This window comes from Bubalus kerabau, chromosome 1 (genome assembly GCF_029407905.1).
Source record: "Bubalus kerabau isolate K-KA32 ecotype Philippines breed swamp buffalo chromosome 1, PCC_UOA_SB_1v2, whole genome shotgun sequence".
In the NCBI taxonomy this organism is placed as follows: Eukaryota; Metazoa; Chordata; class Mammalia; order Artiodactyla; family Bovidae; genus Bubalus; species Bubalus kerabau.
The window spans coordinates 101,531,112-101,548,012 of NC_073624.1; the positions used below are offsets into that span (position 1 = coordinate 101,531,112).

The window sequence follows — 16,901 nt, forward strand, 5'->3', positions numbered from 1 at the left end:
TCCTTTACATTTCATCACTGCTTCCATTATCAATAAAGCTGACCCTGAGAACAACAATTCACACTGAGAACAAATTATCTGTAACCAGGTACAGATGATGGGGATAATGACTGAGAGTGCCCTGAAGAGATGGGCAAAGCAGTTGGAAGGACGAAATATCGGAGGGAACCAGAAAGGGGAATGAGTGTTCTGAAGACAGACCATCTCCTCCGTCGGTTTGTCCAGGACCAAACCTGCTTTCAAAATCCAGGGAAGCTATTCACCTCTGGTCATGAAGGAAAGATTCCTGGTGTACAGGTGAGAGCCAGATGCCTAGATTTACATAAGACATACCAGAATACCAGATGGAAGTTTAAGTTTTCTCTAGAACTTTTGCAGTGTGAGTGAAAGAGAAGAAGAGAAATTTAATACAAATATTTTCTATATATACCTGTAATAAAACTCAGCTTCACAAAACACGTTAGGTACCAAAAGCCTAAAATAAATCTTGTATTCTGGGGCAAAAAAGTTTTTAATGTAATTTGATTTTTTGGGCTCTTATTGATAGATAAAAGAGAAGAAATGGAGCCTTCTTTTCAAAACACTCAGATCATATTTATGCATTATTTCTGGGCATAATTTTTTAAAAAGATAATCATGCAAGAGGTTATTGTTTGCTCTCAAAGCATTCCAAGCAATCAAAATAATTTGTTTTCTTTTGTTTCTTTTCCTTACCCAACATTATATAGGTAAGGTTTTTGCAACATTTACTAAATTTCTGTTAATGTCAATGAAAATTGAAAATAAACAATTCAAGATGTGCAAGGCTTGGTAAAATTCTTTCTTCTTAGAACATTTCTGAAATATCCATTTATAGCATCACTGTGTACATTAATGTCTTCCCTTAACTGCTGAATGTGTTGTAGACGAGATATGTTAAAACAAACTTAAAAAAATTTTTTTTATTTTTATTTTTTTTAGTTTAAATTTATTTATGTTGATGTATGGTAAAACAAACTTTTTCCATTAAAAATTTCTAAGGTGACACATTTGCAATCAGAATTCCTTTAACATAATTTCAGGAGCTTTATGTACTATGTAATTTGGCTTCTGCTGCTTAATTTGAGTGATTATAAAATAATTTGGGTTTTTTTAAAGACTGAGAAGCATTTCCCAAGGTGAGCTTTTCCAAACAGAAAACTGAGTGTTATAAATTCCACCTCCCACAGACCAGAATTCACAACCATTGGTCAGGGGCAAATACCACTGGGACGGCATCCTCAGTCCCTGCGTGCCATTTCAACAAGTCGGAGCCAAAGGTAAGTTTTTACACTTGCCTTTTTCTTGGGTTTTAGACTTTTTTCCTACTATAACAACCTTTGAAAAAAAAAAAAATTCACCTTGCTTTAGTGTTTCATGGTGAACTTCAATGGATTGGGTTTAGTTTGCTCCTTTTATATATTATTCTTGGGAAATCCAAAATTCTGAATTAGCTTAGGAATTAAAAACATACAGCAAAAGAGTTTATCTCAATAGCCATGACAGATGCCAATAAAATTATAGTTGTTTCCAATATAGTCCTTAAATCAGGTGCCCTGATACAGAACACATTCTTTGCTAGTATTGACAGGCACTATTGGCTGTTATTGATTGAAATATTATACAAAAGAAGAAAATTATAAGAATCAGGTGTTTAAAATGTACTGATGATCATATTAGGATTGTGCAATTAGAATGCCTTTTTAAGCTATATATTTTAAAGCTTTATATAAGTATATGCTATTAAAATATCATTAGATGGCATAAAGTAGACAGTTAGTTCAAAGTTTCAACAAGCCACTACATTAAACACTAATGTAAGTATTTGAAGGAAGAGATATGCTTTTTATCTACACATGGATATGTGTTCTTCATATTTCTAAGGTTCACAGACTGCCTTATTGGTGATATCTTTAGGGGATATGTCAAATGCAAGTAAATTCTAATATGCAGATCTTTATAGTATGAAGTGAGAAAAAATAAGCAAGTGCATAATTTTTTTGAACAATGAAACTCACCAGAAATATACAAGGAAAATATATACTTCTTAGATTAGTGTTGACCATTGTTACTGCTTCCCACCTGAATATGGAGATTGGTTCTTGAGAGATTTGCAAATCACACGGTTTTATTAAGCAGGACTTTGTTGGTGACTGCATAATACAGTTTCAAATCTGAGATTGTGCAAAACCTTCTGCAAAGGCAGGTGAAACAGAGGTTTAGTTTATCCTGTGCGAATAAAATTTATTTGAAAAAAGCATAGGAGGGGATAAAAAGGAGCTCCTTGTACTACTTCTTATTCTCAGAGGAATTCCATATGCTTCTGCCTAAACCTGCTTCATAAAGACTTTCTTTCAAGTAACTGAAGGTCAGTTGGTCTGCCAGTGCATTCAAGTTTAAAGGTAGTATTTACCATGAATTCCTTTTTATATGTCTGTGTAGGTACAAAACCACACGTACTGTTCATAAGTAAATCCAAGAAGTGTATCTGAAATACAAAACCTTTAAAATTAGACATGCTTGATAAAAAGTTTTACAAATATTTTGTTCCTCAACAAATGATCACGAGGTAACACTTTTGATAGGCTTAATTTAAACATTTAAAATTATGCTAAGAGATTTTTTTCTAAACTACACTGTATTCAAAGGAGTATATACAGAATTAAAATAATTAAAATGATAAGATATTGACTGATTCTCCCAAATGTGTGATGCTACCATGGAAAATAAGAATTATATTAATTAAAGAATTATAAAACATTGCTCTAATCTTATGTGTGTGCAAATGCTCCTCTAAGGAAATCTTGCTAAACGGTGACTTTTTAACATGTATTCCCATTGATTCTGAATCTAAACTTTAAATAGCCATTAAGAATTGAAATAAAACACCAAGGACTAAAGGAAAAATGGTTTTTCTTATCGCCTCCATTTAGTTAAGAACAAATTTTGAAAATATTGCATGAAGTATTAATTTTATGTATGTACATATTAAATTATGTGTGTATTAATGACACCCAGAGGCAACAAAGAAGGAAAAAAAAAAAGCCTTCATTATTTTGTCTGGAAAAAGCCTTGGGCTTAAATGAACAAGAAACAGACTTAGTTGTATTACTAGCCAACTCTGTCTTGGTTTCCTCATTTTTAAAATGGTATGACAGTTATAGTAATTATCATCATCATCAGCTCTGCATCCCAGAGCTGATGAAATAACTTCATGCTTAGTAAGTGGTGAAACTTAGATAATGTGAAGGCTTTTGTGAATAAAGTGAAAGTCGCTCAGTCGTGTCCAACTGTTTGTGAATCCCATGGACCATATAGTCCATGCATTCTCCAGGCCAGAATACTGGAGTGGGTAGCTGTTCCCTTCTCCAGGTGATCTTCCCCATCCAGGGATCAAACCCAGGTCTCCCGCATTGCAGGTGGATTCTTTACCATCTGAGCCACCTAAGTTTATCACAGTCTTTCTGCATCTCTTTTTCTCCATGTTTCTTTGTAAAATAAAATCAGTTTATTGTAATTACAGTATCTACTGCAAAAATGTGTGTAGGTTTGTGAATTAATTTGAATACGTGGCAGCGGTAGTCCTCAGAGTCCACACAGTTACACATGTTATGTTATAAATTATCCATTGAAAGAAAACTACCAGCTGGAGTTTCTCAGTATTGACAGTGATACTTCATTCCTATTTAGTGCAAACTATTCATAAGTTGTTAGCAATTAAATATTTATGTGTTCCAATGTTTTATGATTAGGAAAGTTTGAAAAATGAAAGCATTAGCAAGCCTCATTGTGGGACTTGTCATCTTGGATGCTGCTGTGACTGCCCCGACTCGAGAATCCATCAACTACGACTCAGAGACATACGATGCCGCCTTAGAAGACCTGGGTCATCTGTACAGCCATGAGAACATTCCAATGGGGCGAGCTGAGGTAACTGATTCCTCCAGCTCTTGAGATTTTTTAAGCATTATATAAGGAATTATTGGGGTTTCTTCTCTTCAAATAGATTTTTGTTTACTTAGAAGTAGAGATGGTCCTGGCTTCCCAGGTGATTCAGTGGTAAAGAACTGCCTGCCAATGCAGGAGATGCAGGAGACACAGATTTGGTGCCTGGTTCCAGGAGATCCCCTGGAGGAGGAAATGGCAACCCACTCCAGTATCCTTGCCTGGAAAACCCCACGGACAGAGGAGCCTGGTGGGCTGCAGTTCATTGGGTTGCAAAGAGTTAGACACAACTGAGCAACTTAGAACATACACTGAAATGTTCCAACTTAATAATTTCATATTAACATCTTCTCCAGAACATGTTCAGTGTGATGGAGGTTAACATTGGAAGACTCTTTTCTTTTTTATTCTTCATTTCATTTTCTTTACATCTCCTCATAAAGTTGAAAAATAAGAGTTTCTATCAAGTTAGAACAGAGAAAGAGGCAATCAGTGAGAGAAAGGTGAATTCAAATAGTACACCTATAATGATAAAGAAGTTTGGAAAGTTTGAAGTGAAGAAAAAAGATGTGAGAGATTAAAATGTAATAGAAGAAAACTAAAAGAATGCAAAAAAGGGACAATGGTTTTAAACTTTACTTTTTTCCAAGTGAAAATACGCTTCCCTAAATGACTGATCACTCACAGCAGTAATGTAGGCATTGGCAAGGTTACAGACCATTACCTAAATCTAATATGACATGTTCCTAATTAAATGGTAGGCTTTTTATATAACTAAAGGATACAGACTAATTTTTCTGAATCAGAAAACAAGCAGACCTTGAAATGTTGGAGTGTAATGAACACACAACATTGACAAAAACTAATTAAGTACAAATAAACCGAAAGGGAAATTACATCACCTTTACAGAATCAGAACATATTTGGGGCAGTCATTCAAGTGCAAATCTCCTTAGAATAACTTTTGATAAATAGGGACATGAAATATTTAAACAAAAGCATGTATTTAAATTGTATGAGACTTAGATACATCCTTTTTAAGATAGTAAATGTTCTCATCTTTCTTTTTATTGCCTTGTTAAATACAGTTAGATTTTCACTGTACAATAGTTTTATATCTTCTCCCCCTACCCTGTTCTTTTACTGTCTTTCTCTCATTTTCCCTCTGTCTCTTTATCGTTCTCTTCTTTTTTTTAGTGAAATTTCAGGCTTGATAGCAGGAGACTTCTTCTGAACATTTGGTTATGATTTTTTAAATATTTATTAATATTCACTGTTGATTCATTTCACTGTGTGCCTTCTATTACACGAAGGGGGCCTTCTGTGGAGAATTTATAGTTATTAATATCTATCTTGCTATTGATGTGATGTCGATATCTCTATTGCATCAATGCAGAGCATTAGAAGAAAGTTTGCAGCACTTAACTCATCTGCCCTTCTCCTTTTTCCATATTGCATAAAATTTTTTTTAAAACCACAGTGCATGTTTGTGTTGTTATCTACTAAAATAAAGATTTTAAACTTATTTGTCATTCTTCCAAAAGATATTTCATAGGATTGGTGAGTACCATAAGTGAATTCTCTATTTTAAGTAGAGCTGAGGAATTTGGATTCAAGGGGCTATTTATTCACTTCAGAAGAACAGATGCACAGTAGGGAAAACACCTTTTGAGACTAAGCCTTCCTTGTGGCTCAGATGATAAAAAAATCTGCCTGCAATGCAGGAGACCTGGGTTCGATCTCTGGGTTGAGATGATCCCCTGGAGAAGGAAATGGTTACCCACTTTAGTATTCTTGCTTGGAGAATTCCGTGGACAGAGAAACCTGGTGGGCTACAGTCCATGGGGTCGCAGAAGTGAGTAACACTTTCACATTTTTTAATGCCCTGGGAAAACTGTGAAGGAAGTGAACTTTATGTGCAGACTGCTTTTAAGTTATTCCTCACTGTAAGGATTTTTTTTTGTTGCCCAAGAGGCCCTACACATTCTCATGAAAGTCTAAAGTTCTTCCTGCCATCAAAAAAATTAAGCTAATCAATATATCCATATAGAGATGATTTAGTAGACAACCTTTCCTCAGTGTTTGCTTATTCTAGAATAAGAACCTTTCTGTAAGGTACTGAATAGGTGGCATTATATCCTTACATTCTCTAGCCCTTACTTCAGGCAAACATTTCTAATTTTCATAATGGCCTATGAAAGCTCAGAAACCTAAACAGCAGAGGGTTCCAGAGAGTCATGGACAACACCTCATAGTTAAATAAAATATACCAATCATCACTGATTTAATAACCCTTTGTGGCGAAGTCATCATCAGAAAACTGGTTTTAGGTAGGTGATAGATATAGACATATGTATAGATAGAAATATAGATATAAATGTGCTATCAGTTCAGTTCAGTTGCTCAGTCATGTCTGACTCTTTGCAAACCCATGGACTATAGCACACCAGGCTTTCCTGCCCATCACCAACTCCCAGAGCTTACTCAAACTCATGTCCATCACGTTGGTGATGTCATCCAACCATCTCTTCCTTTGTTGTCTCCTTCTCTTCCCGCCTTCAATCTTTCCCAGCATGAGGGACTTTTCCAGTGAGTCAATTCTTCGCATCAGGTAGCCAAAGCATTGGAGTTTCAGCTTCAGCATCAGTCCTTCCAATGAATATTCAGGACTGATTTCCTTTAGGACAGACTGGTTGGATCTCCTTGCAGTCCAAGAGACTCTCAAGAGTCTTCTCCAACATCACAGTTCAAAAGCATCAGTTCCTTGGCACTCAGCTTTCTTTATAGTCCAACTCTCACGTCCATACATGACTTCTGGAAAAACCATAGCTATGATTAGACAGACCTTTGTTGACAGTGTAATGTCTCTGCTTTTTAATATGCTGTCTAGGTTGGTCATAGCTTTTCTTCCAAGGAGCAAGTGTCTTTTAATTTCATGGCTGCAGTCACCATCTGAAGTGATTTTAGAGCCCTCCAAAATAAAGTCTGTCACTGTTTCCATTGCTTCCCAATCTATTTGCCATGAAGTGATGGGACTGGATGCCATGATCTTAGTTTTCTGAATGTTGATTTTTAAGCCAATTTTTTCACTCTCCTCTTTCACCTTCATCAGGAGGCGCTCTAGTTCTTCTTCACTTTCTGCCATAAGGGTGGCAATCTTGATTCAAGCTTGTGCTTCATCCAGGCTGGCATTTTGCATGATGTACTCTGCATACAAGTTAAATAAGCAGGATGACAATATACAGCCTTGACATACTCCTTTCCCTATTTGGAATCAGTCTGTTCTTCCATGTCCAGTTCTAACTGTTGCTTCTTGACCTGCATACAGATTTCTCAGGAGGCAGGTAAGGTGGTCTGGTATTCCCATCTCTTTCAAAATTTTCCACAGTATGTTGTGATCCACACAGTCAAAGGCTTTGGCATAGTCAATAAAGCAGAAATAGATGTTTTTCTGGAACTCTTTCTTTTTCAATGATCCAGCAGATGTTGGCAATTTGATCTCTGGTTCCTCTGCCTTTTCTAAATCCAGCTTGAACACATGGAAGTTCATGGTTCATGTACTGTTGAAACCTGGCTTGGAGAATTTTGAGCATGACTTTGCTAGCGTATGAGATGAGTGCAATTGTGAGGTAGTTTGAGCATTCTTTGGCATTGCCTTTCTTTGGGATTGGAATGAAAACTGACCTTTTCCAGTCCTGTAGTAACTGCTGAGTTTTCCAAATTTGCTGGCATATTGAGTGCAGCACTTTCACAGCATCATGTTTTAGTTTTTGAAATAGTTCAACTGGAATTCCATCACCTCCACTAGCTTTGTTCATAGATACACTTCCTAAGGCCCACTTGACTTTGCATTCCAGAATTTCTGGCTCTAGGTGAGTGATCACACCATAGTGGTTATCTGGGTCATGAAAATCTTTTTTGTATAGTTCTTCTGTGTATTCTTGCCACCTCTTCTTAATATCTTCTGCTATGAAAGTATAACACACTTGAAAACATAGGCTATATATAATTTTAAAAAGATATTTATGAAATTGGTCCAGTAGCAAAAATCAATCAACCAATCCACTCACCCACCAGCTATGGCAAAAATCCAAAAACAAACAAATCAATATGATAAAGTAAGGTGACATGAGGAACAAAATTCAGAACTTTAGTTCAGATCTTCACAAATTATTACTATAAATTTCATTATAAACAACTACCATATAATTCCCTAGAGAAAATATGAAATACAGCCAATAGTTCCAGTCATGTGAATGGATTCTAGAATCTTATTAACATGGCATGAATTTCTTGGATGCAGTCTGGGAAGTTTATATTCTGAAAAGTCAAATAAACTTATATATCTCATCTTTATAAATTAAAGGCAGTGTTTCCACATGTTCTTGATCTTATGGGATACTTTTTGAGTGAACACTGATAACACACCCATACAGGGTCTCGTTGATGAAAAAGTTCAGAGTAAATGATGCACATCGAGAATGAGGGAATCAGATTCTTGAGTTGTTGTTGTTGTTGTTTTTTCCTTTGTCCTTGATGCCAAGAGTGTGGTTCTGCATAGAATTTGTTTGATCTGTACAAAAGACAACTTGATATTCTAAAATTGTAAAATGACAGGATAACTGCTTTTAAAACCAATCTTCTTTCTTATAAAATCTAAGACTTGGCAACTTATGCTAATATAGTTGATCCTTTGGTCTAAACTTGGTATGATTATTACTTAAGGCCTTTGATATATGTGGTAGGCAGAATTCTAAGATGTGCCCTAAGTGGCCCATTCCTGGAGGCATCCAAGCTCTTTACAATTCTTAACATCTTGAATATATTGGGATATCACTCCTGTAATAGGTTATGTTCTATGGCATACTTGAAATTTAAAAAGGGAGATTTTCTTAGCCTGACCTAAACTCATGAGCCCTTTTAAGTCAGTGTCTTGAGGTTTGGGACAAAATTGGAGTCACGAGAGAAATTCAGTGCAAGGGAAATGATCTGTTTCTGGCTTTAAAGATAGATGGGTGTATGGAGCAGGAATGCAGGAAGTCTCTAAATGCTGAGGAGAAGTTGATAGCCAGCAAGTTTATGGGGGTAGAAGAAACCCATTTCTAAATATACAGGAAACTTCAAGTTCCACATGAGGTTATAGCCCTGGTCATCACCTCTATTTTGGCCTTGTGGGACCTTAAGCAGAGAACCCAGTCAGGCCATTCTTGAACTTCTGATCCACAGAAACTATGAATTTAAAAATGAGTATAGTTTCAAACTACTGTGTGTGTGTGTGTGTGTGTGTGTGTGTGTGCTAAGTCGCTTCAGCCATGTCCAACTCTTTGCAACCCCATGGACTGTAGCCCGCCAGGCTCCTCTGTCCATGGGGATTCTCCAGGCAAGAACACGGGAGTGGGTTGCCATCCCTTCCTCCAGGGGATCTTCCTGACCCAGATAGCAATTTTCAATGCAGCAACAGAAAACTAATAAAATATGTAGTGATTTAAACTGCTTTTCTGAAAGCCACATTTGAATTACTGTAAGGCTGCAAGGCTTGCATTTATGAGTCCAATGATTTATTTAGTCAGTTAGCCAAACCACCCTTGATTCCCAGGGTTAGAATCTCAGTAGAGCTTTATTAATTTTTACTGGTAGTAGTATATTCATTACCTCCTCAGTGGTTGGAAAGTATTTCTTCCAATGGTTTGAAAATTATATGCAGTTAATATTTCAGACTGATGACTTACGTGATTTCTGAAGCTCTAGAATATCTGGGATCCACTGGATATGTTAGAAAAATATTTTAGACCCAGCAATTCCATCATCTGGGCTTCCCTGGTGGCTCAGCAGTAAGAATCCGCCTGCCAATGCAGGAGATGCAAGTTCTATCCCTGGGTTGGGAAGATCCCCTGGAGAAGGAAAGAGCAACCCACTCCAGTATTTTTGCCTGTGATACCCCATGGACAGAGGATCCTGGTAGTTTACAGTTCATGGCGTCACAAATGAGTCAGACACGACTTAGTAAATAAACAACAATGACAAATTCCATCACAATGTTTTAAATTATCCTGTGCATAAATTTGCTGATATAAAGTTGCTGCAGTTTTTACCTCTAGCTTTCATTTTACCGTAATGATATGAGTAGGAACTGGTTATAAGCCATAAGACTGAAATGCAGATGTTTTCCTTCTTGATGGATAATAGCTTAATTCTGAGCACTTATTGCATGTCAGTACCATTCTAGGAATATCACATGTATTATCTCATTTATTTCTCCCAACCAAAGAATGAAGTCCATTATTATTCCCATCGAATAGATAAGAATGTTGAGACAAAGAGAAGTTATGTAGCTTGACTAAGATTACAGTTATTCATAATATATAATCATAGTGATAGTGTCTTAGTGAAAGTGAAGTCGCTCAATCGTGTCCGACTCTTTGTGACCCATGGACTGCAGCCTGCCAGGCTCCTCTGTCCATGGGATTTTCCAGGCAACAATACTGGAGTGGGCTGCCATTTCCTTCTCCAGGGGGTCTTCCCAACCCAGGGATCAAACCCAGGTCTCACGCATTGTAGGAAGATGCTTTTACCATCTGAGCCACCAGGGAAGTCCCTGATGTTCTCTTACCAGAATATAATTTCCAACAAACTAATAAAGATTATATTATCCTGCCTTCATTTTCTACCATTTTGTAATCGTCCTTTTAACTTGCACCAGTTTTGGCTGAACTTAATGCCACGTGCATTTTATACTGCACTCTTAGAAAGAAAAACATTCTTCTATGGGTGAAAGTGCTGCACTCAATATGCCAGCAAATTTGGAAAACTCAGCAGTGGCCACAGGACTGGAAAAGGTCAGTTTTCATTCCAATAACAAAGAAAGGCAATGCCAAAGAATGCTCAAACTACCGCACAATTGCACTCATCTCACATGCTAGTAAAGTAATGCTCAAAATTCTCCAAGCCAGGCTTCAGCAATATGTGAACCGTGAACTTCCTGATGTTCAAGCTGATTTTAGAAAAGGCAGAGGAACCAGAGACCAAATTGCCAACATCTGCTGTATCATTGAAAAAGCAAGAGAGTTCCAGAAAAACATCTATTTCTGCTTTATTGACTATGCCAAAGCCTTTGACTGTGTGGATCACAATAAACTGTGGAAAATTCTGAAAGAGATGGGAATACCAGACCACCTGATCTGCCTCTTGAGGAATTTGTATGCAGGTCAGGAAAAAACAGTTAAAACTGGACATGGAACACAGACTGGTTCCAAATAGGAAAAGGAGTACGTCAAGGCTGTATATTGTCACCCTTTTATTTAACTTATATTCAGAGTACATCATGAGAAATGCTGGACTGGAAGAAACACAAGCTGGAATCAAGATTGCAGGGAGAAATATCAATAACCTCAGATATGCAGATGATACCACCCTTATGGCAGAAAGTGAAGAGGAACTCAAAAGCCTCTTGATGAAAGTGAAAGTGGAGAGTGAAAAAGTTGGCTTAAAGCTCAACATTCAGAAAACGAAGATCATGGCATCTGGTCCCATCACTTCATGGGAAATAGATGGGGAAACAGTGTCAGACTTTATTTTTCTGGGCTCCAAAATCACTGTAGATGGTGACTGCAGCCATGAAATTAAAAGACGCTTACTCCTTGGAAGGAAAGTTATGACCAACCTAGATAGCATATTCAAAAGCAGAGACATTACTTTGCCAACAAAGGTCCGTCTAGTCAAGGCTATGGTTTTTCCAGTGGTCATGTATGGATGTGAGAGTTGGACTGTGAAGAAGGCTGAGCGCCGAAGAATTGATGCTTCTGAACTGTGGTGTTGGAGAAGACTCTTGAGAGTCCCTTGGACTGCAAGGAGATCCAACCAGTCCATTCTGAAGGAGATCAGCCCTGGGATTTTTTTGGAAGGAATGATGCTAAAGCTGAAACTCCAGTACTTTGGTCACCTCATGAGAAGAGTTGACTCACTGGAAAAGACTCTGATGCTGGGAGGGACTGGGGGCGGGAGGAGAAGGGGACGACAGAGGATGGGATGGCTGGATGGCATCACTGACTCAATGGACATGAGTCTGAGTGAACTCCGGGAGTTGGTGATGGACAGGGAGGCCTGGCGTGCTGTGATTCATGGGGTTGCAGAGTCGGACACGACTGAGCTACTGATCTGATCTGATCTGATGGGTGAATATGGTGAACTAGAAGTGAACTTTATAGACAACTGACAGTTACCTAATTTTTTAGGAAAAAATGGTTTAAGATTACTTAAGAATAATTGCAAATAGGTATATGTATCTAAGCTATAAGGAATAACCTGAGTGTGTAGGGTCCAAGGAAACATTTCATTAATTTTTCAAAAGGTTCACGAAAAAATCTAAATAGTTCAAAATTCTGTATTCTTTGAATGGCTTAAGTTGAGATTGTGCTTTTGACCGAGCAGGTATTTGGTGTTCACATTTTCAGGATCAGTGTTTGCAGTATTGATTGTCCATTTCTCTTAGGTCTAAAATATCATTGGTCTTGCCCATGAGTAAATGATTTTGCTCAGAAACATACTCAGTGGCTGTATTAATATTTATTGAGGTTCTGCTGAAAGGTATGAACTTCCAATCCTCCAGGAAATTTTCTTGGCTCCTTCCAGGTAATTAGACTTCTCCGTACCTCTATCACATTATTTAGTCTTGCATAATTACTTCTACTTCACTGAGCCTGCACTGGTCCCATATCTTCAGTAAAGAGCAGAGATATATACCATGTGGTCCCACGAAGCACTTGACCGTATTTGTTGTAGGATGGTGTCGGGGACATTTACGACGACATCACATGATGCTCTTTCATGAGGACATGAAGGAAAAATTTCTCTCAGGCCTCAGTGTCAGAACAAGTTGCAATTTTTAAGAAATTTGTTTATGTTCTAGGCCATCCATCTTGTAAATGTGTTTGTCATTTTTTTTTTTTTTTTTTCAGAAAACTAGATCTTAATTTTTGCCTCATTCTTCCCTGGCTTTGTATTATTTCCCACACCTTTATCTTCCCGTCAACCTAATCTCTTCAAGGAGGTTTTTTTCTGAAATATTACTATATGTGCTTTAAAAATTGCCTTATATACCTACTGGAATGAGAGAAAGTATGCATTCATAAGGAAATAGCATTAATAACTAACAAAAAACATCAGTAATAATTGGCCAAGAGTAAGTTTCTTAAATTGGAGAAGGCGATAGCACCCCACTCCAGTACTCTTGCCTGGAGAATCCCGTGGATGGAGGAGCCTGGTGGGCTGCAGTCCATGGGGTCGCTAGGAGTCGGACATGACTGAGCGACTTCATTTTCACTTTTCACTTTCATGCATTGGAGAAAGAAATGGCAACCCACTCCACTGTTCTTGCCTGGAGAATCCCAGGGATGGGGAGCCTGGTGGGCTACCATCTATGGGGTCGCACAGAGTTGGACACGACTGAAGCGACTTAGCAGCAGCAGCAGTAGCAGCAAGTTTCTTGAATGAGGAATGCTTTTCTTGCTGTTACTCTCCATTGATCTTAAAATTAAGGCCTTTTTCTTTTTTAATTTCACAGAAAGAACAGATGGCCAGATTGTTTAAAATTATCCTTAAAAAACTGCCATTGAAATAAATATATTCAGCTTCAAAAATAGCATTTATCAATAACCTTTGTCAAGGGAATGAAAATTAAATTTAGTGAAGTTATAGGAATGGGAGAGAACTCAGTGAAGGCAGTTGTATCAATTAACAATAGAGCAGTGATTTTTCTCTTGTCCTAACAGGATATTATGCAAAAAAAATTTTTTAGAATATATGTTGATGGCCTGTAATACCTGAAAGTGCTGAAGTAGAAGCAAACTAATATGGGTAAGCAAACTACTTACAGAAATCAATGTCCACTTTAGATAATGACGTATAAAAAAGATCTTAAAATTAGGTTATACAAGTATAATGAATTGGTGTACAACTTCATTAATACTAGAGGATAGTTTGTCTCAAAATTCATCTCTATATATTCTGAACAAAAAACAATTAAATTAGAAATATTTCTACTATTTATTTCTTCTGGTGAAAAAGGCATGCAATACTTTATATTGTATCTGGAATTATGTCTTACTTTGGCCAATTTATATAAATTTTAAAATTTCAAATATATGGTTGGCACATAAAATTGGAAGAAGTAATTTGTTAAAGTGTCAGTCAGCCTGAAGTAAATATTCTTTTCAGGCTATGGCAAAAATTAAAAGCTAATCTTTCTCTTTACCCTCCCTTTTCATCAAAGATACTCTGAGGATGAGAGGAAAGAATTTTGCTGATGATCCTTTAATATGGCTGTCTGATTGAGTTTCCATATGCTTCTTTCCAAAGCAGCATTAAACCATTTGATTTTTATTTTAAGCTATTGGAAAACCTTAAAAAAGTGAAGCAACAAAAATGTACAATCATTCAGGCTCATCAGGAGAAAAAGATCACTGATATTATTTGCCAGTGGTCAGTTTGTGTTTGTATCTGTACTATACATTATTTATGAGACCAAAATATAAGTTAATTATCAAAACTAGCCCTTGAAATAAGGCTTATTTTTAAGAACAACTGAGGAGCAGAGTTCTTATTCAACTAGGAAGTTTCAGAGTAAAATTTAAACCAGATTCTTCTGATGCCAAAGCAGAGCGACCCAGGCACTAAAACCTCAATTATTTTCCAATTCCTTCTCTTTCCTCTTTGCTTCTTTTAGCTGTGCCCTATATTGAGGCTTACTTTCTCTGAAATTAAGTTATTTGAGTATTAGGAACCAGAAAAAAGTTTTCTAGTGATTACAATTAGCACACTATCTATGTTTCTCTCTTAGCTGTCAAAGTATTTAAGGAAGAGACAGGAAAGATGATCCATCTGAACTCAAAGCAGCTTTGTAAAACACATGCGATTGAGCAATCTTTTCCAAACATATTTCTTCCTCATACATTTTCAAGATAAAGTAGAAAATAAGATATAGCTTTCATTGCCTGTGCTCATGGTCACATTCTTTTAGATAATTAATATAAATCACTTAAATCAATTTGAGCACCAGACTTATGCTTAGCGCAGAATTTCATCACACTTAGCCAATTTCATCACCTACATGCCAGCATGTGGAACCCACAAGAATACTCTTAGTAACTCAGGCTGAATGAATGGCCCAGGGCCTATTTGGAAACCAAATTCTGATATAACGATGACAACAAAGAACACTTTCAAGACTGAGTATTGACTGGTGGGGTAATTTGGGAGAAAGATAAATTTAAAATTCTGTTCTGTTTTACTTGGTGCTGAATAAAAATCCAAATAGTATTCAGGATTTTGAAGAGTTTAACAAAACAGGGAGATGGGCCTATAATTTAAATACTATGTGCTGGAGGAACGGAGTTCATGGTTAGGTATAGACTGGCAGATTGCAGACTCTAAGCAAATAAACAAGTAGGACATTTGCTTCTCAATCTGGCTTTGCCTGGGCACTTAAATCATCACCACGCACACTACAAAGAATGGAGGTAGAAACCACCAGCTTTGGGTGTTGCTCATGTGTACATCTGATTCATCCTTGAGAGGCAGTTTTTCACAGTTGAGTGACATGGGCTATGGAGTCAGGCTCCTCATGTGTGAGTCTCAAGTCTGTCACACCAACTGTGTGGCCTTGGACTGTCATAAAAACCCTCTGAGTTTCAGCTTCTGAGTCCTAAGATATCTTGGGAGAAGACTTAAGAGTCCCTTGGACTACAAGGTGATCAAACCAGTCAGTCCTAAAGGAAATCAGTCCTTAATATTCACTGGAAGGACTGATGGTGAAGCTGAAGCTTCAATACTTTAGCCACCTGATGTGAAGAGCAGACTCATTGGAAAAAACCCTGATGGGAAAGATTATCTTCAGAACATGTGATTTAATTCAAAATAATTTTTAAGGGAATTTTTGAAAGAGTTAACTTTTGAAGGTAGCAGCTTTAAAAATGCAAAGAGCCAACTCACTGGAAAGACCCTGATGCTGGGAAAGATTGAGGGCACGAGAAGAAGTGGGTGACAGAGGATGAGATGGTTGGAGAGCATCATCGACTCAATAAACATGAGCGACACAAACTCTGGGAGACAGGGAAGGACAGGGAAGCCTGGCATACTGCAGTCCATGAGGTCACAAAGAGTTGGACACGACTTAAGAGACTAAATAACAATGATTTAACTTAGTTCAGTGAATATTATCTTTACCATGGAATCAGTTATTAGTCAAAAGCCACAGAGGGTTATGCACTGGTGATCAGAGAAGCCTTCATGGAAGGGAGAGGCTTTGTGCTATAATGAAGACTAACTCTACCGGCATGGGTTCACTTTGTATCCACTTACAAATCTTTTGCTGAAAGTCAGGAATCAGATCAGGTCAGATCAGATCAATTGCTCAGTTGTGTCTGACTCTTTGTGACCCCATGAATCGCAGCATGCCACACCTCCCTGTCCATCACCAACTCCCGGAGTTCACTCAGACTCACTTCCATCGAGTCAGTGATGCCATCCAGCCATCTCATCCTCTGTCATCCCCTTCTCCTTCTGCCCCCAATCCCTCCCAGCATCAGAGTCTTTTCCAATGAGTCAACTCTTCGCATGAGGTGGCCAAAGTACTGGAGTTTCAGCTTCAGCATCATTCCTTCCAAAGAAATCCCAGGGCTGATCTCCTTCAGAATGGACTGGTTGGATCTCCTTGCAGTCCAAGGGACTCTCAAGAGTCTTCTCCAACACCACAGTTCAGAAGCATCAATTCTTCGGTGCTCAGCCTTCTTCACAGTCCAACTCTCACATCCATACATGACCACTGGAAAAACCATAGCCTTGACTAGACGGACCTTTGTTGGCAAAGTAATGTCTCTGCTTTTGAATATGCTATCTAGGTTGGTCATAACTTTCCTTCCAAGGAGTAAGCGTCTTTTAATTTC

At 37.6% G+C, this 16,901-nt stretch overlaps 1 protein-coding gene across 1 annotated transcript in view; it reads left to right on the forward strand.

Moving 5' to 3' along the window:
• The first annotated feature begins 3,783 nt into the window (after nt 1-3,783).
• EPYC (epiphycan) overlaps nt 3,784-16,901 on the forward strand; it is a 41,231-nt gene continuing 28,113 nt past the window's right edge. The window contains exon 1 of the mRNA XM_055566392.1: nt 3,784-3,948. Within this exon, the coding sequence (XP_055422367.1) occupies nt 3,784-3,948 (165 nt within the window). The remainder of the gene's footprint in view (nt 3,949-16,901) is intronic.